The sequence below is a fragment of the Choloepus didactylus genome, chromosome 17 (genome assembly GCF_015220235.1).
Source record: "Choloepus didactylus isolate mChoDid1 chromosome 17, mChoDid1.pri, whole genome shotgun sequence".
In the NCBI taxonomy this organism is placed as follows: domain Eukaryota; kingdom Metazoa; phylum Chordata; class Mammalia; order Pilosa; family Megalonychidae; genus Choloepus; species Choloepus didactylus.
Genome location: NC_051323.1, coordinates 61,334,985 through 61,357,570, shown reverse-complemented (window position 1 = coordinate 61,357,570; position 22,586 = coordinate 61,334,985). Strand labels below are relative to the sequence as shown.

Sequence of the window (22,586 nt, the reverse complement as noted above, 5' to 3'; positions counted from 1 at the left end):
GTCCCCACTGTCCCCTGTGAAAAGCACTGGACCCGGGGCAGGTGGGCTGCCTCTGGGAGTTCAGGGAGGGACCCCCCCCACACACACACACACACCAGCTGAGCTGCTTGGCCTCTTTATTTGGAGAAAACATCTCGGTCGGAATCTGTTCCCTGCACTGGACATCACAAGCCGCCTCTGGGCAGGCTACCCCCAGCTGTGCTGACGTGAACCACTGTCCTTGGAAGAGGCATCCAAGCTCGTGTCCCGAGAACATGAGAGTAACGACAAGAGGCAGCACGAGGGACAGAGGGGATGAGGTGCTCCAAGGGAACGGTGAAAGAAGAGCTCAGAGGGAAAAAAGAAAGTTTTAAGAAATAAAATTATATCAAGAGGATGCATGCCCTGCAACGTGCAAGCACGATAGGTGATTGGTTCAACATCTTCTGCAGGGAGAGAGGCTGACAAATCAGATCGGCCAGCAGAGTTCTGACAGCATAAAGAACCGAGACATTCTGTGGGGTTTGTCACAAGGAGTAATTCTCACGTGTTTCCTCTGAAGTCCCAGAGATCACAGAGCAGCCTAAAGCACCTCCCAGTTCCCCATTGGGGGAGGGAAGTGGCTGGTGTAACGCTGCCCAAAATATGAGCCCGGATAAGAAGCGTTTTCCCAGGTTGTAAAATGGGGATGATGCCTGCCGTTTGCCTTCGTCATGGAGCAGAAGCGATTCCCGAGTTGGATCCCAAGGGAAGCTGCTGGGAGGGACCTCTGGTAAAGGCTGGATCTGGCTGCCTACACTATGCTGTGGCTGGACGCCCATCCTCGGCCTCTGGACCAGGCCACATGGGCCACTTCTCCTTGGTTCAAGGATGCTAAAAGGACCCCTTAGCAGGCCAGCCCCTGCCCTCGGGCCAAGCGTCCCCTAAGCTGACCTGGTGGCGTCCAGCTGCCTCTTGTCCTGGGCCTTCCCTGCCTGCCTCACGCCAGCCCCCTCCTGGCCCCAGGTCCTGCCTTGGCCTCCACTCTCTCTGAACATCAGGCCCTGACCCCGTGGCCTGTCCTCACCGAGGCTGCCTGGCCTGCTGGCTGCTGAAGCTGCCTCTCCCGATCTGGGGTCCTCACCTGCCCGTCACACCTGGATGGGGCTCAGCCCCCTGGGAGTTGCCAGCCCCTAATAAAGGCTCCTATCCGCAAAGCCCTTGACCTCTTTTCAAACTGCTCAGGTTGGGAGAAGACCTAGACCAGAAAGTACTCCCTGGGGAGTAGATGGAAATATAGATGATAATAGACCATCCATGAGATGATAATTCCTGAGGCTCAGCAACAGGTGCATGGGGGTTTTTATACTATTCTCTCCACTTCTGTATTATTATGTACTCAAAATTTTCTATAATACAAAGTTATAAAACATCCTCGTTGGGGCATATGGAGAACTTCTCCGGCCTTGTGAGCATCACCATGCTTGTCATATATCACTTGCCTTGCTCCAGGAGAAGCTCAAAGGGGACATGGTCTGTACACGGAGGGGTCACGTGATAAACATGGTAACTACATTGCCAGTGATGGCTAACATTTATTAAGCATTTATTATGTGTCAGGCCTTGTTCTAAGAGTTCTACACAAATTAATTAATTTGATCTTCTTAAGAATCCTATTAAGTAGGTATTATTATTTTCCCCATTTTACAGATGACGAAACCAGGGCTCAGAGAGGTTGTCTGAGAGCATATACCAGTAAGTGGTGAAGGCAGGAGTTGGAAAATCTGGGCCCCAAACCTACCCTCCCAAATGCTCTGCTATCACTGAGGCTGGCAGAGCCACAGCTGCTCCTGGAGCTCCTGGGAAGAGACGCCTGCCCCTGAGGCTCCTCTTATGGGTTGTGGACACTGAGAAATGCAGATCGTCTCCTCCTCGGCAGAAGATGCCTCGGCCAGGTCCCAGTGGCAAGCCCACAGAAAGGGAGAGCAGGTCATTCCCTGCATCAGGGTCCGGGGTGGGCAGGCCCGAGAGTCAGCCCATACCCTACCACTTATGGGAATTGAGGCAGGGGGATAAGTGGAGGCCTGCACTCCAAATTTCTAGATGCTCCTCGGATTCCATGCCAAGCCACGGGGATGCACGCAGCGCTGCCCCCCAGCCTGGCCCACCCCCCTTTCCCGCCCCACACCGTGAACCCCCCCAGCCTGCATACCCAGCTTGGTCACCCCCTCTGAATGGTCACCCCTTGGGCCAGGTGTGTGTACCTGTGTCACAGTCCGCCCTCAGGGGGACACCCAGGGGTCCTGAAACCAGGCTCGGGTCATTTGGCCAGGGACACTGAGGTTCCAGTTACCTGCAGTGTATCTAGCAGACGGAGCAGGTCTTGGGCAAGGGCCCGAGAATTCCTTGCACTCTGGGGAGGAGAAGGACCCCGCACCCAAGGCCTGGGTCCAGAGGCTCCTGGGAGCCAGCTGCCCAGGCCATGGTCCAGCCGGCCGACTTGAGACTTTCACTGTTCTCTGGAAATGCAGCCAGACGGTCACTGATAGTGACACAAGATGAGGTTGCTCCCTTCTGTCCCATCACCCACCCCTACAACCTGTAGGGAACCACGAATTCACATTTTAAAAACAAATTCTGTGATTATGATCACCGCATATGACGGCATTGTATTTTTTGTGTTAAAAGTATTAGCTGATTAGACACAAAAGTTAATACTTCACAATTTCTGATAGTCTGTTTTGACAATTCTTCTTTAATATCCTAGGGGCCTCAAATCCTACCGTAAGTGCCCTGAAGCCTTCTGACACCAGACACCCTGTCCCCAAATGCCTTTCTGGAAGGAGCACGTGTGGGACACCCCAGGGGCCGGGGGCTGAGGAAGCCACCGAGCAGCCCCCAGAGGGGGTGTGAGAATATGGCAGAGCACAGAGCAAAGACTTTACAGGAAGTGGACTTTGCATCACCTGGTGCTTTACTGGCATTTAAATAATCCTGCCTCCCAATTTCCCAGAGGAAGGCTCAGCTCTGGCCATGTCTGCAAGGGAGAAGACTGGAGTGGGGCAAGCACAGGAGCCGGAGGGACAGGACAGAAGCAGGGAGGGGTTTTCTGATTCCCATTCTGTGGCACATTCCAGTTCCCAGAACAGCTGGTGATGAAGGGGTTCATCAGACCTGTGCCCCTGGAAGGCAGCGGTGGTTGCTCAGCAAGAGCTGGGCCCTGGGGTGGTGTCTCTACATGGGGGGTGATGGGCAAAAGCACCAGCCAGGTGGATGCCCTGCTCACCCCGCAGCCCCTGGATGCAGGTGCATCTGCACCCACGGAGGGTAACCCTGAAACCACCCTGGAGGCTGGTGTGGACGGCCTCAGAGCCCCCTGGCTCCAGCCTCTCTGTGCTCCCCCTGGAGGAGGGGAACTGATGGGGCAGAAGGGGAGCGTCCCGGCAGGATTGCCCAGGTCTTCTGGGCTTAAAAGAAAGTCTCTGGTGGAAGAAACTGCTGGTGGGAGAAGGGAGAGGGGTGCTGATGGGGCGGCCCCCTGGTTCCCTCTAGTAAATGCCTGTCTGGCAGTAGCTGTGCAATCTGCGGTGAAACAGGCCACAGCCCCCCAGCCCAGGTGGAGATGGAGAGAGGAAAGATTATCCTCAGCAGAGATAACTGAAGGAGAGAAGCGCTGAAATAGGAGCCCACCACCCAGGCAGAGCGGCTGCACTGGAATATTCTGGGGGTACCCCCTACTTTAACAGGTAAGAAGCCCCAGCCTGGGGCAGCACAGGGGACATTTGGCTGTCTCTGGGGACATCGTTTTGATTGTCATGACTGGGGGGAGGGTGCTATTGGCCTCTGGTGGGCAGAGGTCAGGGATGCTGTAAACGTCCTCACTGCACCCAGCAGACCCCCGCAGCTCACCTGGCCCTCATGCAAGAGTGCGCAGGTGGAGGATCCCCAGCCTGGTCTTGGGGGCATGGGCTGTACCAGCCACAGGCCTGCTTCTGTCCCTGTTATGCTGCAGATGATGGGGGCAGCCCGTGGGAAGAGAGGGTGCTGGGGAGCTGTGCATGGAAAACTGCCTCTTGGTTTCCGACCAGGAGATAAGCTGGAGCAGGGACAGTGGTGGCCCGAGGGTGGGCTGAGGAGGCAAGGGGAGAGGGCTGGGTCAGGCAGGGAGGGTGATGAGCCAGTGGCCCGGCCGGCCGGCAGACCTGAAAGTGCCCGTCTGGGTCTGGGCTTGGGGAAGAGCTTTCCTCTTCGTCTCACCATCCAGGACATCGGCTGCCTGTAAGGTGCTTCACGAGCCGGCAGCCTGAACCGCTGGGATGCAGGTAGAAGGACACGTTAAAAAAATTTTTTTCCTCCTTTCTTTAAATGGGGATAGAAACGAGATTGGTGCCTCTGTCTTTTTACCTTTCACAAACATTTTTCTAGAGAATCCAATAAGGTTAAGAGGAAACTCGTTAACCTGGAGACTTCTTGGGCTTCACAGGTTTACAAACTGATGGATGTATTTCTTGTTCATTTCACCCAAGGCATCTGTTTGCTGGTATCTTGGATACACAGGCTTAGAAAGTTTGTTCCCAAGGCAGAGAAGGCAGAGAAGGGGAGTGAGGAGGATGAGGGGTGGGTGGACACGGGGCGGCACAGAGATGTGAGCCAGTGCCCAGCTGCAGAAGCCACGGTCTGAGTGTCTCCATCGGCAGGTGGGTGGGGGCCCCGTGTCTCCTGGACAGTGAGTGGCCACCTGGGACCAGGACCCAGAGCTCCTGGGGCCTGCTCTCTGCTGTCCACTCACTCCAGATATCCCCCGGCCAAATGGCCCGAGCCTGGTTTCAGGACTCCTCGATTTGTCCTCCTGGGGATGGACTGTGACATGGGTACACACACCTGGCCCAAGGGGTGAGCATTCAGAGGGAATGACCAAGTGGATATGCAAGCCGGGGGTTCACAGTGTGGGGCAGGGAAGGGGGGTGGGCCAGGCTAGGGGGCAGTGCTGCATGCGTCCCCGGGGCCTGGTGTGGAATCCAAGGAGCATCTAGATGTTTGGAGAGCGGATGTCCACTTATCCTCCTGCCTCAACTCCCATAAATGCTAGGGTATGGGCTGACTCTCGGGCCTGCCGACCCTAGACCCTGACTTGGGAATGACCTGCTTGCCCTTTCCATGGGCTTGCCCCTGGGACCTGGCCAAGGTGTCTCCTACTGAGGAGGATGTGATTTTCGTTTCTCAGTGTCACAACCCAGAAGAGGAGCCTCAGGGGCTCCAGGAGCAGCTGTGGCTCTGCCAGCCTCACCACAGCAGAACATTTGGGAGGGTAGGTTTGGGGCCCAGATTTTCCAACTCTTGCCTTTACCACTTACTGGTGTATGCTCTCAGACAACCTCTCTGAGCCCCGGTTTCATCATCTGTAAAATGGGGTAACAATAAGACCTACTAAATAGGATTCTCATGTCACCATCTGAGTGGCCTCTCACAGACAGAAGCAGCAGGTGCGAGGGCCGAGCAGGTCAAGGGTGGGAGGGCCAGATCAACACTGCCCTCAGGACGGGCCAAGTGGCAGGACATGTAGAGAGGACAGACATGGGGAGAGAAGGGTAAAGGAAGGTCAAGAGGAGAGAACCCCATCAACGCCACTAGCAGGAAGGGTTGGGAAGCAGAGAGACGGTTCTGATCATTTACACAGCAAAGAGAAGTGGCCACTGAAGGGAAGAGAAGACAACGTAAGGGAAATACATTAAAAAAAAAATTCTACAAGGCATATACTCCACCCCTACATTGCAGGGAGGAGGCTTATTCTAGGTGGAATGTGAGTTCTATTGGTCTGACACAGGTCTGAGCCCTCCGGACCACTCAGGAGTGCAGCCGAGTTCTGCTGTTGGCCGTGTCTCCTCCGTGCAATGCCACGTTGCGTCACACCGCACAGCCTGCTGCCTGGGGCAGAGCAGGGACTGGGGACAGCCTTCTGAAGGGGACTGAACATCTTCCTATCTCGGCCTTCTTCCACTATCCTAACTCATATTTCTGCTCCACAGACTCAGTTGGTCTTTACCCAGGAGAGAGGAGTGATGGCTTTAAAAGTATCTCCTGGAAACTAACTCTTTGCTCACTTGAACACCGTTACTGCGATGGCTTTAGACGGCCCACAGGTGGCTGACGTGCCCCCGTTCTCACACCCCAGGAAGGTCAGGGGTCGGGCATCCAGCCTCTGGTCAGCTAAAGGCCTGGCCACCCCTCCTCGGGGCCTGGGCACTAGGACCCTCCCAGAGGCCCCCACATCCGGGGCCCTTCCCTCCCACTTAGTTATCCAGCCAAGGACGGTGCGTGCCAGAAAAGCCCCTGCTCTGCTGGAGTCAGCCCAAAGAAATGCTGTCCCAGGGAGGGGGAATCGGGCTTCTGGCAGTTGGGATCCCCGAGGAGCTACACAGAGTCACAAGACAGGGGGCGCATCCCCTCCTCCCACATTTTATAAAATGCCACTTCAAATTGTGCCATTCTCAGCCAAGCTGCCGCCCCTAAGGCAAAACTGACACCTCTATTTCCTTTCCCTTTTCTTGTCTGACTCAGACCCGTCCCTCCCCTGTCCTGCTGGAGCGAGAGACTGGAAAGCTAGAAAGTGGGGTAGTCTGAAGCCAGGTGGTGACAGGCCTCAGATGGCAGGCCCAGGGTCTAGGTTAGACAATGGGGAGCCATCGAAGGCTGTATGGAGATAAGGCTTTGGGAACAACAATGCGGTGATCACGTGGGAAGTGGAGGTGAAGGGCAGGGCCTGGAGGCTGCTGTCATCGCCTAAGGTGGATTCTCAACCAGGGCAGAGTTTGCCCCACGGGGGACATTTTTGATTTTCATTATTGGATGCGGAGTGGGTGATACCGGCATCCATCGTGTAGGAGCCAGAGATGCTGCTAAACATCCTCCAATTCAGAGGATAGCCCCACAACCAGGAATTACACAGCCCCAAATGCCGAGCGCTGAAGTTCAGGAGTGGTGATCTAGCATGAAGAATAAACAGCTATTCCGAACGAAGATGAGGTGGGCTGTCCAGAAAGGGGGTGCAGGAGAAAGAGGGGCTGCAGGAGAGAGGGTTGGAACCTTGGGGGGCACAGGAGGGAATCAGAGGGTGGGCGGAGGGCTGGAGTGCTGCCAGGTGCCCACACCCAGTAAGAGTCTGAAATGGCTGTGACTTGGTCGCCCCATGTGTGAGAGGCAGAGCCTGGGTGGGAGGTGGGGTGCAGGCTTGGGATCCCCCAGTCCTCTGCTGGCACCTGCAGCATCCCTCCCCTGGAGCTACAGCTTGACCATCTCTGCCTGGCCAAGGAGCCGGAGACTTGGCTCTTGCCTCCTGTCCAGCCTCACCCTCACTGCCCCCCTCCCCACTCCCATGGCCCTCAAGGCACCATCCCCGCTCTCTCCCCAGGTCTGTGCGTGGCTGCCCTTCTAGGGCTACCTGTTTTCCCCACTGGCCTCTTCCTATATGCCTCCCAGCATGCGGCTCATTCCAGTCCCACTGGGAGGACTTCCTGATCCTCAGGCACAAGTGGGAGCCACGTCTCCCTGCTTTAGAGCCTCTTGGACTAACTCTGTCTGTCCAGGACAGAGACCATGTCACAGTGGCTGTTTCTGCATTAGACCTCTCGGGGGGCCCTCGAGGCCAGCAGCCAGCCTTTCATCTTGGTGTCATCACAGTTAGCAGAGAACCTGAAGGAAGGAAGGGTGGGAGGGAGGAAGAGGGGAGGGAGGGAGACAGGGAGGGAGGTGAGAGGAAGGAAGGAAGGGAGGGTTGGTTCATGGGTGGGTCCTGCCCCCATCTCGATGGTGGAGTGAGAGCTTCTGGGCTCTGTCCCCCACAGATGCTCCGAACAACCAACAAGCACTGGCAGGAACATCTTTCTCAAAGCTCCAGGAAACAGTTAAAGGACTGCAGTGACGAGATGGATGCCAATTCAAGAAAAAGGTCACTTGAAAGCAGTGGATCTGGGGCCTCTGGCTGACCCTCCTTCCCCTCACTGGCTCAGCGTGCAGCGGACCCCTGGTCTCGGTTCTGGAGGGAGCGTGTGTGTCCGCCCCACCCTGCCTGGTGCTGCCTGAGGGACTCGCTGCCCAGAACCTGCCCCGTGTGCAGGAGGCGGCTCCCAGGGCTGGAGCGGTCGGGTGGCTGCCCGAGGCAGGGGTGGGCTGCCCGCAGGACATTCAGTGCAGTGCCTGGACCCTGAGGAAACTCTTTCCCAGGGGAGAGCGGACACTTGTATCCACGTAACTGGGGGATTTCCTAGGGCCGCAGCACACGCCCAAGACAAGAGGCACGTGCGGCGAGGACCAGAGAAGCCCCTACGCGCTGGCCTGGAGCTCGCCCCTGAAGGACAGCACTCACTCAGCGCACGCTGCAGAGACGGGGAAGGTGCTTTCATTCCCCTCCTCCTCCTCCTCCTCCTTCTTTGTTATTATTTATTTATTTTGCTAGCTTTAAGGAAAGCTCTGTGTTAACACTAGCTGGATACAAGCTAAGGAACAGATGTTTCAGAATCTAAATTCCAGCAATGACCAACTAAAATAAGAAAATGGCGAAGTTGCAACAAAAGATTACAAAATATACAAAGAAACAGAAAGTGATGCCTCAGGTAAAGGAGAAAATTAAAGCTTTAGAAATCATCAGTGAGGAAGATCAGACCTGAGCCATTACAAAGACCTTTAAAAAATAGTTCTAAATATGCTCAAGGAACTAAAGGAAAACATAGATAAAAAACTAAAGGAAATCAGGAAAATGATTTCTGATGAATTCAAAGAGAATATTGATAGAGAGACAGAAATTATGAAAAGGAACCAAACAAAGCTGAAGACCATAGTGACAGAAATTAAAAATTCCTTTGAGGGGTTTGACAGCTGATTAGAGTTGGCAGAAGAGAGAATCAGTGAACTTGAAGAGAAGACAGTTGAAGTTAGTCTGAGGAACAGAAAGAGGAAAGAAAAGTGAACACAGCTTGAGGAATCTGTGGGACACCATCAAGCACAGAGAAATTACTTAAAGAAATAATAGCTGGAAATGTCCCAAATTTAACAAAAGACATGAATATACAGATCAAAAAGGCTCAAAGAACTTTAAGCAGGATAAATCCAAAGAGACTCACACTGTGCCTTGTTATAATCTGTCGAATGCCAAAGATAGAATTTTGAAAGCTGCAAGAGAGAAGCAACATGTCACAAGGGATCCTCAATAAGGTTAAGTGCTGATTTCACATCGGAAACCATGGAGGCAAGAAGGCAGTCAGCAGATATTTAAGTGCTAAAAGCAAAATATTGCCAACCAAGAATTCTCTATCTGGCAAAACTGTCTTTCAAAAATGAGGGCAGGATTAAGACATTCCCAGGTATACAAAAGCTGAGGGACTTTGTCAACACTAGACTGTCCCTACAAGTGATGCTAAAGGGAGTTCTGCAGTAGAAAGGAAAGGACACTAGACAACTGACTGAAAGTCACATGAAGAAAGAAAGGTCTGGTAAAGCTAATGACATGGGTAAGTATAAATATAAGTAGTATTGCATTTTTTATTTGTAACTCCATTATTTTTTACTTCCTTCAGGATATAAAAAGCAAATGCATAAAATGTAATAATAAATCAATGGTTTTGGACTTATAAGGTGTAAATATGTAATTTAGGACAAGAACTGCATAAAAATGGAAGGTTAGAGAAATACAGAAACAAAGTTTATGTATGCTACTGAAGGTAAGTCGGTATCAAAGAAAATGACTTTTATAGACTTAGAGTGTGAAATTTAACTTCCATGGTCACCATAAAGAAAATATTAGAGCATCTGCAAACTCATGGAGACAGAAAGTAAAGCAAAGGTCATCAGGAGGAGGGGCCGGGCCAATGGGGAGTTAATTCAAAATGTGTAGGGTTTCTCTTAGTGGTGAAGGGAAAGTTCTAGTAATGGATGGAGGTGAGGGTATTGCAACAGTGTGACTGTGAATAATCCCACTGAATGGTTTGCTTGAGAGGGTTGAGATGGGAAGATCTATGTCATATATAAGCCTCCACAATTCAAAAAAAAAGAAAGAAGGAAAGAGTAACTAAAGAGACAATGACAATTAAAAGCAATACATGATATTGGATGGGATCTAACAAAGAGGAGAAAAGGCTCAAAGAGACATTACTGGGACATAAGAAAAAATTGGAATATAGAATGTAAGCTTTATGTCAATGTTAAAGTTCTTGAACTTGATAACTGCACTTAAGGTGGTTACAAAAAGTGAATATCCTTGTTTGTAGGAAATCTAAGTATTATGTGTTCAAGGAGTATATGATATGTGCAAATTGCTCTGAAATATTCAGAAAACAGGTAGATGGCAGACAGAATGATATGGCAAAGGGGGCAAAATGTTAAAACTGGTGGATCTGGGGGTGCGAGGGGGTAGGGGTATGTTGGGACTCTCTGTAAGGGGTTTGTACTATTTTTGCAACTGTCCTGTAAGTTTGAAATTATTTCAAAATAAAAAGTAAAACAAACAAAAAAAGGAATTCAGGATGGATAAAGATACAGAATGTGTGAATCAATGGAACACAGGAGACTGCTGAAGCTGAAAGCAAGACAAAAGTTCCCAAGAAACAGTCTGTAGTGAAAAGAGCCGTGACCCGAGACCCCTGCTGAACAGCCAACCAGAGGGTGTGGGGCTGGGGGAGAGGAGCCAGCACAAAGGTCAGAGGACAGAGGCAGAACAGGGGGTGCCACCGAGCCCAGGAGAGGGGTGACACGGTGGGGGGCCTCAGCGCACTCAGCAGGGCAAAGTGCTACAGAGAGGGTGCAGGGGCAGGCCCGGGGGTAGGGTGGCAGCCTTTAAAAGAGCAGTTCTATGCCAGAAGGGAGAATTTGCCCCACAAAAACATGGGGGTTTGCCCCTTTGGATGCACGAAGCCAGGCGCAGGCAAACCTTCTGAGAAGGGCTAAGTAGCCTCTCTGGACCTGGGGGGCTGTGGGAGACAGCAGAGGCGGAGCCGGAGGCCAGGTGAGGGGAAGATGGGGAGGAGCGAGGGCACTGGCCAGAGATGGGGGCCGCAGACAATGGGGAAGGTCTCACCAAATCCAGTGTGACCACCTGGAAGTCAGAGATAAATCTGCCGGGAGACTCGTACCCCAGGCTGTCTACTGTGGTGGCTGTGGTGCCAGCAGCCTGCTTTTCTCTGTTGGCCATTTGTATCTGCGAGGCGGCTGTGACACCCTCCCCGCCTGACCCAGCCCATGTTTACTGCCAACAGGCAGGACGCCAACATCGGACTCTTAAAACCCCTGCTAATGGTCGTTTTCCTCCAGGCCTTTTACACTGTCTTTAAGAGAAATTCTCTGCATTTGGAAACCTGAGTACTACGCGTACTGAGAGGGGCCACTCGTCTGGGTATAACTGGGCACTCGATGTCAGGTAAAGCCGTCGCCAAGGCTGAGTCGTGTCCCCTCCTTCCTATGTCCCCAGCCAGTTCCTTTACCTGAGACTTTACATCCTCGCCACTGATCTTGACACAGGAGGTTAACCGGGGGTGGGTGCCCTCTTCGTTTGGCACCTTATGAGAATCGAGGCACTTCTGCCTCTGTCGGATCTTGCCCTTCTCGATCGAGGAATCACTGGGGATTCTAGAGAAAGCCACAAGGAGATCTGAGAATCCAGTGCTCTTTGGATCAGTAACCGCAGCAGCTGGAGCCGTTGGGGGCAGTGCCTTGAGACTGGCAGGGCCACCCCACCCCCCCGCCCCGGGCTCTGTTGTAACGATCTGCACTGCTGGGGAAGGGAAGAGGCCTCTGTGAACATGGCAGCAAGGCCAAGGGGAAGAGAGGAGCCGGGGTCTGAGTCCGTGCCCTCTGCTCGCAACCCAGCGCTCAAACCACAGCAGGTGAGGAATACTGCTACTAGCTAACCTAAATCCCTCACGCTGTTGGTAAATATAATTTCCCTTCTGGGTTTCAGGCATACGGGTTTCAGGCACTGGTCTTCTCAGTTCTTCATATACTTAAAACCCTCATCCAGTTGGCCATGGTCTGTCTCTACAGACCCAGCCAGCCGAGGGCCTCTCCTTGCAGCCAGCAACGGCTCAGCCAGGTGGGGGGGTACCTGAGTTCTGGATAGACGTTCTCCAGGTACCACTTGAAGCTCTCACACTGCAGAGACCTCTTCAGGTTCATTCTCTTCTGGACACTATGGAGGGGGGTGGGAGGTGGGGGCAATGACAAAATACAGCTGGGTCAGGGCCAGGCACCAGCACGAGGGGAGCACAAACGTGACTGGGGGCAGGGCTTTGAGCCCATGTCTCTCTGGAGGGTGCTGGAGAAATGAACCAAGAAGTGGTTTCTATAACTCCAGCAGACCGAGGGAACCTCATGGCAATAGCTCACAGTGGTGTCACGGCACTGAGGCCCTGTGCTTTTCCTTGAGGATGGAATTCGGTCATGTTTCTCTTTTGCACTGGAGGCTGCAGTGTGTGTTAGCAATTCACCCCCAGGGCTCTGGGTCTATTAAAAAGCTCACTTTGGATTCTGCAGTCAAAATGCCACCCCTACTGCCCAGCCCCAGAGGATCCTCTTCTCTGATTGGGCCTGGGGCCTGGTTGTGTTTTTGTTCATTAAATCCTTATTGTGAGCCTAGTGTGCGCCAGGCAGTGTGCCTGATGTGTGATATGACGGCGAGCTATCAAACAACAGAGAAAATAAAACAATGAAGCAAGTCATCCCTGCCCTCTGTGGACATGGGGTGGGCACGGGGGACACTGGGAGCAGCTCAGAGGTGTCCCCTTGCCTGGGGGGGTCGATGGTGATCCAGGATAACGTTGAAGCTGGCATCTGGAGGGAAGAGGGGCAAGCCAGAAAGCACGTGCAGTGGGACCCCTGCTGCAGGCCCAGGAATAGCAAAGGGAGCTGAGTGCATGTGAAGAAATGAAAGATTTCTCCTGGCAGGGCCAGCACTGCAGGAGCTTAAAATAGGGTCTAGGGTGGGGGCGATGGGAGGGGGTGAGTGGGACGGAGGAGAGGTGAAGACATTCCATGGAGGCCCCGCTGGCGACTTTGGATGTGAAAGCCGAGGATGCCATCGGTGGGTGCTAAGCCGAGGGTGCACGTTAGGGGCAGGCTGCTGGTGGTCCAGCGGAGCAGGGGAGGCATCGGGGACAGGGAGGCAGGGAGGAGGCTGTCGCAGAAACCCGGGAGCCGATCGCGCTTTCAGGCAGGGAGGTGGGGGTGGGCAGGGAGAGAAGCGATGGGTTCAAACCCCTCCACTTCTCCCCATCCAAGTTCCACCCACACCCTGTCCTTCCTGATGACCCCACAGACCAGGCCCCGACCCCAAATCTGGGCCAGGAGCTCTCAAGGAACCAGGGCATTTAAAGAGCACTAACGACGCCTGTCATTTAAGGAATTACACCTAAAAGCACATGTTACAGTGTGCCTCTCTTGCCAGGCCATAACCTCCCTGGGGGCAGGAATGATGGCAATCTTTAAAAAAATGCCAAATGTCTGCATTTAGCCAGGACTGGGGCTCCGTGCATGAGGAGCCAGTCTCACCACGATAGGAGGCTGGACACAGGAGGGGAGGGGGGTGCCATGCAGAGTTCCGACACGCATGGAGGACGGTCACCAAAGGAGGACTGTCCACGAGCTAGGGAATAGGAGACAAGGAGCAAGTTTAGGTGCAAACTTGATGAGCCTGTGAGCAGCAGGAAACAGCAGAAAGTCACGTTCATCCAGGGAGGAGGAAGCTTTGCAGGGGTGTTGACAGATGTACAATGAGGGGCCAGTATAAGGACAGGCTCTTTCACACACTGTCTTATGCCAGAGAGTGGACTCGAAGCTGGTGAGGAAAAGGGGTGAAGACAGGGGGGTGGATGCAGGGCCAAAGAAGAGAGGCTGATGAGTCGGCAGATCTGGGGAGGCAGGAGGATGGGGCCTTGGGGAGATCCTGACTGAGACCTGGAGAGCCAGGATGAGCTCAGGATGTCGGAGGTGGACATCATTTCGGCTGGTTCTGATTAAACCCTCCAGTGACAGGCTCGACCTCTGAAGTGGAGGCTACGGGAAAGCCCCTCTGCTGGGCAGCCTGGCTCACGGCCAGCATGTGACTAGTCATTAGCTGCCCCCAAGGAAATGCAGATGGTGGTGTAAGTGAAGTTTTTTTTTTCCACTCAAATAGGTGCTGGGCTCGGGAAGGCAATGCCACATTGTTTTGGAATGAGGTAGGTGTGGCTTTGAGCCTTCCTCCCCTTACAGTGGTGAATCTAGGGCAAGTTACTTAACCTACATGAGCCTCAGTCTCCCTATCTGTAAGATGGGGGTAAGCAAGCCCACCCCTCAGTGCTGGGAAGATTAACGGGATAGCTCAGGCGGTGGCATCCAGTGCTTAAAAAAAACATTCCTTTCCTTTCCGTTTCTATTGCCAGGAGGCTGGGGCACTGCTGGGCGGGACCTCTGTTGGCGGACTATTCCTCTGAGGAAGAAGGAACGGTCAGGCTTGGGTGTCTGAGAACTAAACGAAAGATCCAGAATGCTGACCTGGAGGGATCCAGCCATTCAGCCCACAGCTGACATCCCATAAAACGCTGCAACAGCAGCTCACAGTGCAATGCCGAGCTCAGCTCTACCCGCCGAGGCACTGCCAGATGAGCGTTTCATGAGAGCTGCCCAAGGCCTGGGACCGGGTGGGGCTGGGAGGGACACGCAAGGGGCTGGCCAGACCCTGGGGGGCTTCAGGCCCGTGAGCTGGGCTCTACTTGGCTCTCCACCCTCCTCGCCCAGAAAGGACACTCACTCTCCGAAGGGCTTGTCCAGGGCGAAGGGCCGCGCGGCGTAGTAGTACTGCTTGTATTCCTCCATCCACACTTCGGCCGTCCGCTTGGTGTTCCTGGGGAGACAAGGGGTGTCAGGAGGGGTGAGGGGGTGGGGGTGCTGCAGCCCAGCCAGTCCACACACGCACCCAGGGGCGAGGCGCCGCCCCGTCTGCTGGCATGTTTGCTCCTTGGGTGCTGAGTCCAGCTGAGCCCCAGCCAGTCCCCAGGGCTGCCTTTACCCCTAGACACAGGATTTCAGCAGTAATGACAAACTGTCCCCCTAAAGGTGCAGAGCAGATGCGTCACTTCAGATACGGAACTTCTGCTGCTCCCCCAAAAATAGGGAGACAAGAGCCGGGAGAACCCAGAGTGCCCCTTTGCGGCCAGTAACCAAAAGCCCAAAGGCTAATCTCTCACCCCTGTTCCTCCCAGGCTCTTGTTTCTGGGGGCTCCCCGCTTTACCACACAGTTGAGGCTGAGGTCACAGGCTCTCCAAGGCTAAAGTAAGTCATGGAAGGGCTTCCTGAGGCCATGCAATTAGCTTGGTGCCAGTGTAAAGAATTAAGTGATCGAGCCGTCTCTTTCAGGCATGCTGCCAGCATGCTCAGCAAGCTTTCGTTTTTTTAATCAGGTATTTGCTCCGAGATTGGTCCCAAAGGATACAGAAAAAGAGGCGGGGAGACAGACCCTGACAATGTCATCATTGAGCTGTCAGAGATGCAAGGACACAGGAAAAGTAGAGAGAAAGAGAGTGGAAAACAATCAGATGCAGAGCAGATGGCCAGTGGCATGATGTGAGGGTAGCACCTGCCAAGGCCCGTGGGTGTTGAACTTGGGGTCTAACCAGAAAGGCCTTGCTCCTGCCGATACTGCCATTCTGTTTCGGAGGACAGGCGTTTGGTAAAGGAGCAGGGAGGCCCTTCCAAGCTAGAAACGACAGTTAGGTGCACTGAGGGAAGTTGACTGCACCTCGTTGGCACTGTCCACCGGCCTAACCATCTACAAACTGGAAGGTGCTTAAGAGACATCTGTGCCCCGTTTCTCAAGCCACGGAGGAGTCACCCGCGAGTGGTGTGTGGACGCCTGCTGGCCAGGGCCCAGTCTCTAAGACAATTTTGGGAGCCCCTGGTTGGGCCCTTCGCTCCCAGGCTGGCCCACCATACCGCTTTCCTATGCCGGATGTCCCCAGCCTCTCTCGGCTTTTTAAAACCTTGCAAGCTGAGGCAGCCTTGTCTTGGCTTCCGGCTCCCCCAAGGCCTACAGATTTTCCCATTGTCGCTCCCTCACTGGCTGTTTTTGCAAAAGGTGGTGCTAATCTTCCCACTGCTCAAATCCAGGCCCCTCCAGGACTGCTGGGCACGAGGGTGACCTGTGCCCACTCACGTGCGAGAAAAGCCGAGGAAGGATGGGCATGGAAGAGGAGGGTGGCACCTCCAACAAAGAGAAAGGAGAAATGGGTGCTGAGCTCCCCCTTCCCAAATGGAGCAAACAACAGAAAAAGGGAAGAAGGGGGAACAAGTGGGTGAGCAAAGCTGTCAGAGGCTAACAGACAAGATTAAGGAAAGAAGAAGCTCAAGGAAAAGATAAGAAAAGGAGAAAGGAGCTACATGTGAGTTATCTTTAAAGGAGAGGAGAAACCAAGGAAAGGAGGATATGGATGTGCCATAAGGAGGAGGGAGGGAGCAGGGAAGAGGGTGGTGGCACCCTCAGTGGTGAAGGCCCTGGAGTCTGCAAACCAGGCCCTGGCAGGAGACACCGTGGTCGAGACCCTTCTGGAGCAGGCACGGGGGCTGTATCCGCTTGGGCCTCCCCCATCCCCTCACCTTCCCAAAGGCCTCTCCGCTGGTGACCCAGGCTGAAGAGGGGAGCAGCAGATCTTCTAGAACTGGGGGCAAAAGCACCCTCCCCTCACAACAACCCCAAATGTCCAGAGCCCTGAGCCCTTACTGAGCATATGTGGGGCCTGGTCAAGTCCCAGGGGCATCGGTGGATGGAAACAGCCTTGGGTCCTCCAGCCCTGATGCTGGACTTAGCAGATGGACACCCCCTGCTGGGGCTCCCGTCCACCCGGACACTCGGGCGACCTAAGAGAGGACCAGGGACAGCGGCCACAGTCACAGCCCACTGCTGCCTGAGCTCCGGCCAGCCCCTGAGCCCCCGGGACGCCCACTTACTTGATGTACGTGTTGGTGTTGCCATCGGGGAAGTCATACGGGTGCTTCTTCCGGAAGACATGCCCCACGCGGCTGCAGGGGATGATCTCCAGGCTGCCCCCGCACATCCACACCCTGAAGGAGATTTCTGCAAGACAGTCATGGCCCTCCTTACCGCTCGGCCGGTCCGGGAGGCGCGGGGACACAGGCAGGGGGCGGCAGGTCCAGGCCTCCCGCACAGCGGTCAGGGGCAGGCTGGATGGCTGCGCGCCTGCTGGCTGGGCAACCTCAGCCTTCCCCTCTGAAAACGGGGACGACCTTCTGCTCCTGGTGACCTGGGAGGGGGCAGCCAGTCCGAGGGAAAGACCTTTTCATTTGAGAACACAGAGGCATCTTTTTAAAGTGACTGTCATGAGAAATAACGAGTGTGCCACCCAGGACAGGCTAAGACAGCCACATGGCCAGGCTGCAGCAGAGAGCACTAAATCCCCGGAGGGCATCTGAACAAGGGGTTCACAAACGCTCCTTCCAGCGCAGAGGCTGCAATTCTCTGATGCTGTAGGGACCCCGAACACAGCCGGGAGGAGGAAGTCTGCCTAGTAGCGCTGCTGCGAGCTGCTGCGGACATGACAGCTACAAAGTGGGTCTGGGGGTGCCCCCTGGATGGGGCTGTTGTGGGAAGCTCCGAGTGGGGTGGGGGTGAGTGGAGTCAGCAGAGGGGGCTGTGCTCTGGTGGGTGGGCTGCATTTCTCCCCTGGGACTGATTGGAACAGGCGTGAAGCAGGGATTCTGCCCGGAGAAAGAAGCCAAGGCAAACGGAGGCGGGGGGTGGGGGCTGGGAAGGGAGGGGCGGTGGTTCTGCTTTGGAGGGGAGGCATATTTTATCCCTGACATTGTTTACAATTGCCAGCGTGTGGTGGTAATAAAACGTAGACCGTTTTATTACTGCCTGTAAATTCTCTGCAGACCATGCACCCCCACACTGACTGCACCCAGGGCAGGCTGCCCCCCTTCCCTCTTGGTACGTGGCCGGAAGGAAAGGCTGGCTTCTGATCTGTGGGATTTCCTGCTCTCCCAGATTCCATAGCGCGGATCATGAAAAAGCCACTGTGGCTGCCCGCATGAAGGGCCCTGTGGAATCAGGCTGGGTGTGCACGGGTGGGTGAGGGTTCCAGAGCACCCCCACCCCCGCCCAGGCCTGCATCCCCCGGCCGCCTGGGCCAACCCCCTGCCTCACCGGATTCTCCACCACAGGCCCTCCCTCTCCTCCAGCCGTCCCTGCCACTTCCCTCCACCCCAACTCTCCAAAGCTGATGCCATCTCAACGAGGCACCAACTCACGCCCAGGAACCAACACTCTTGGATGAACAAAAGACTTCTCAATATGGCGACTGAATGATGGCAAGAATGGGGGGAACAGAGACAGGAAGAGCTTGGTTTGGGGAGGTCAGTAGACCGATGCTACAGTGATCCACGGGAAAACTCACTGGGCTTTGCAAAGGCTTGGTTTCTTCACGTGTAGGGTGCAGCTCATAAAAACACTTCGCAGGATCTCTCTTGGGACCAAATGAGACAAGATTTTGAGAATACTTGTGCACCCCTAACCCCCACCTAAAGGTCAGCCTCCGTTATTACGAGGTACCCCTCTGCAGCCAGTCTCTTTAAGGCACGGAGAGTGATGGGTGTGGGCACCCCCATGCCCCTTTCCACCTTCCTGGATGGCTCACAGCTTTCTACTGTCCGTCTCCGGCCGTGGGAGACCCTTCCAATTTGTGAACTTAATATCTGGGGGTTTGATTTCTCCATAAAGGTCCACGACACACACGATCTGGCATTTTGCTGAGGCACTATTTGAACTGTGTGCCCCTCTGGGCTGGTGTTTGTGCGAGAGTCACCTGGTAGGTGAGTGAGCTCAACCAACCGCCCGACAGCCACATCTCCATGTGGCAGGGAGTGAACTGAGGGCCTTGGGGGGTGGTCAGTGGAATTATGTTTGTACACTCGTGAATCTGAGTCTCAGTACGACTTCCTTGATGCGTCTAAGTTCTACTGCACTTCGATCAACTACTGTCTTCTCCAGGGACTCAAAAGGGGCTTTTCCAGTTCCTAAAATAGAAAACCCTCTAATCCCTCAAAACTAGAGATTAAATCCTTGCTTGCTAGAAGTAACCTAAAAATGTTGTGCTAGCTTTCTTCTAAAAATATGCATATGCTTCAGCTATGGTCTCTTCCTCTCCATGTATTCAAATGAAACATATGCCTCTCCTCATTTGCAAAGCAAATCCCTGCAACCCGTGCCTCAACCCCCTCCTCCCTCCGGCCCCACACCCTGTTTCTTCCCCTCTGCTCCCCTGGCCCACCTTCTGCTTCTCTCTGAGTCTTCTGATTCTCTCTCCTCTGCCACAATCACGCCCAGGTTCCCACCGTGGAAAGTACTTCACGTGACCTGTCCTTGGCCTTTCCTCTGGTCTCCTGGCCTTCTCCGACTCCATGCAAAGGCTCTGCCTTGGAGGCCATCCTGGCACTGCTTCCTCTGAAGACCTCATCTGATGCCCAGACTCCCTGGATGCGGAGAGCCTCCCTCCATCCCCCCAGCCCCAGCCGTAGTCCAGGCTCCGGCACCAACTTCCAACGGTGGACACGTCCGGCAGGGAGCCCAGGACACCAGCAGACACAGTATGTCTTCTCCCCATCTCAGGAACTTCCCGCAGCCCCCTGCACCCTGCCTCCTCTCCCCCCACCAAAACCATTCTCAGTCTTCCTTCCCTGCCTGTTTCTGCCGCCTCAGCTAAACAATTCTGACTACCTGAGTTCAGCAAACATTTGCAATAGAGGAAAACGACCCCTTCGCTCACTGCCGGGACAGGCTCTGTTAGGTTCTTTCTCAGGTGGTAGCACATTGGTCCCACCCTAATGACCACGCTAGTGTTATGTTATTACTCTTCTTATTTTACGATGCAGAGGTTCCAATGCGATAACTGACAGCTAGCAGCTGGGAGCTGAGCTCATCTCCGTAACTCCAAGACGCACACCCCTTCCCTGACCCCCTCGCCTGGGTACCTAACATCTTTCATCAGCCAACGCAGCCGAGGAGATAAAGATACTGACATCAAGGCACCCAGAAACTACAAGAAAGACAAACATGACTATCTCATCTCAACCTCACCAGCTCACTCATCCAATCCTGCCAGCTGCTGCAGCCCGAGGTAAGTTAAGGGCTTCTCTGCTCTGATATCCAGATTATCCTAACTCAAATTATTTGAGCCACAAGCCCTGACATGGATTGTTGTGCTGTTTCCAGAGTCAAGAGCTGGCCTGAGTGACGCAGTTCGGAGTTTTCAGAACAGGGTAATGATTTACAGGGACTCTAGTTTGGATCATTTAAAATCAAGGACACGGAGTTGCCCTACCCCTATTTATACCACTCGCTACAGGATGATGGCGTGGAATCCAGGCCCAGACATTTGCAGGTAGCTGCTGGAACCTTTGGAAAAGTCTTGTAATACTGGTGCCCATGCACTGAAGGCTTGTACAAGCACCACGAGAACCGCTGTCGATTGAGGTGGGGCAGGGGGCCTCCCGGGGACAGCTTGGAGCTGCTCCAGCAGAGCCATCATTTCCAGGAGATCGCCTCTGTTGAGTGAGAGGAGGAGGGATCAGAACGACTGTGTGTAGGGTCTGTACGGGTTCTTGTTGAGTCAGCACCCTTGTAATCTCCCTTGTGATAAACGTCACACAGACGCAAATCCACTCTGAACTCCAAGCAGGGAGACGAGCAATTATTCTGTCCTCCAAGGAGCACAGGTGTCTTCTTCCTTTCTTTAAACTTCAGACTGATATTGGAGAGCAAAGTGCCCTCTCCATCCTCCATTCCCGGCTCCTTCCTTCTTATCTCCTCATCAACCCATCAGTAGTTTCTACCCAGGAATCCAGGAGAGAGGGGCGGCTTTCTCCCCAGGAGTCAGACCACAGCTATTCAAATGCTGCCCCTCACCCACCGGGGCCAGGCTTTGCCTTCCTCGGATTACCTGGTTTCCAACCAGTGGCGAAGGGGACCACTGACCAGGGACGGGCGCCGCTGACTGCAACAAGCCCGGCTTTGAATGGAGCCTCCTATTTTGTGGACTCACATATGTTATACAGACAACAGTGTTACCCATTCTACTTTGGGCCAAGTTAAAAGCTACTGAGGACAAAGCCGGAGAGAACATGGTGGGCAGAAGGAGGCAGACACTCATCAGCTATCCTCACTCTTCAGCCCCACATACATCTATGGGGATGAAGACCATTTTTCAATAATCTTTAGGTTCCCAGGGCCTCCTGGGCCAGGAAGCTCTATTATTATTTTCAATAATGAACGGACTTGAGTACAGACCATCTCACTGGCCCACGAAAGGCAGCCTTGGATCTGGGTACAAAGGCTCTTCACGCCCGTCTGGGCACTCGAGGCTGAACCCAGGGCCCCTCCCTGACTTGGAAGGTCAGCCACGACCACGAGTGGACAGACAACTGCAAAGGCCATATTTCCCTACGGAGAATGATCAACCGGTGTCCTCTCCGACTGAACTTGATTAGACTTGGGGAAGTCCAAGTGGCAGGAAAAGATGACCCCAAGGACCTGGATGGTCTGCTCTAGCTTTCCTTTTCCTCTGGGGGGGAAAAGTTGGCTTTTCATCAGACGTGGATGCTCTTTTCAGATGAGGCTGTTTCCCTAACCTTGAGCCGTCAAGCGTGGAAAGGGTGAGACCCAGTGAGAAAGTAGGAGGAATGAACTACTCCAGCAGGTCAGATTACAATCCCCCTTTAGCAAATGTCGCTCACTGTGGCCTAAAGGGGAAGGGAGCCCATCCTGGTGCAGCAGAGATGCTGTACATCATCTCACAGCGTGTGCTTGTTTTCTATTGCTGCTGAACAAATTACTGCAAAACTTAGCAGCTTAAAACAGCACACATTTATTCTCTCACAGTCCCGTAGGTCAGAAGTCAGGGGGGGTCTGTGTTGAGGCCTCCAATTAAGGTCTCACAAGGATGAAATCAAGGCTGTGCTCACTTAGGGAGGCTCTGGGGAAGTTCACGTTGCTGTCAGGGTTCTGTTTCTTATGTTCCTTGCTGGCTGTCAGCTGGGGGCCTCGCTCATCTCCTTTCGTGTTGTCCCCTCCATCTTCATACCAGCAGTGGTGCATTAAGCCCTCAGGCTTCCAAACTCTTTGACTTTCCCTTCTGCTGCACGGCTTCTGCCTCTAGCCAGAGAAAGTTCTCTGCTTCTCAGGGCTCACATGATCAGAGGAGACCCAACCAGGTAACCCTGAATAACCTCCGCATCTTCAGGTCACTGATTCGTAACCTTGCTTACGTCTGCAAATCCCTTTTGCCATGTAAGGTAACAGAACGTATAGGGTCCAGGGACTGGGGTGTGGACATCCTTGGAGGACCTTTCTGCTTACCACAGGGATCATTTTGAAGACTTGGCCAGAGGCTCGCTGAGGTGAAGCAACTTTCTCAAAGACATACAGATTGCCAGTGATGACATGGGATTCAAATTTAGGCCTGTGACTCCACAGCCCATGTTCTTTCTATAACACACAGACGTGCACACACACATATACCAAGCCTGACAGACGACGTCTCCGAATACGTCCTAGAGATGGTGGGTGGTGTAGTTCCTCTCTGGACCCACCACCTCTCAC

At 53.9% G+C, this 22,586-nt stretch overlaps 1 protein-coding gene across 4 annotated transcripts in view; it reads right to left on the bottom strand.

Moving 5' to 3' along the window:
- GALNT14 (polypeptide N-acetylgalactosaminyltransferase 14) overlaps positions 1–22,586 on the bottom strand; it is a 216,221-nt gene that overhangs the window by 2,021 nt on the left and 191,614 nt on the right. For all 4 annotated transcript variants that reach the window (XM_037806884.1, XM_037806885.1, XM_037806882.1 and 1 more), the window contains exons 10-13: positions 16,922–17,048; positions 14,729–14,821; positions 12,047–12,130; positions 11,427–11,571 (exon numbers count right to left, since the gene is read on the bottom strand). In XM_037806884.1, coding sequence (XP_037662812.1) covers positions 11,427–11,571; positions 12,047–12,130; positions 14,729–14,821; positions 16,922–17,048 — 449 coding nt within the window. The remainder of the gene's footprint in view (positions 1–11,426; positions 11,572–12,046; positions 12,131–14,728; positions 14,822–16,921; positions 17,049–22,586) is intronic.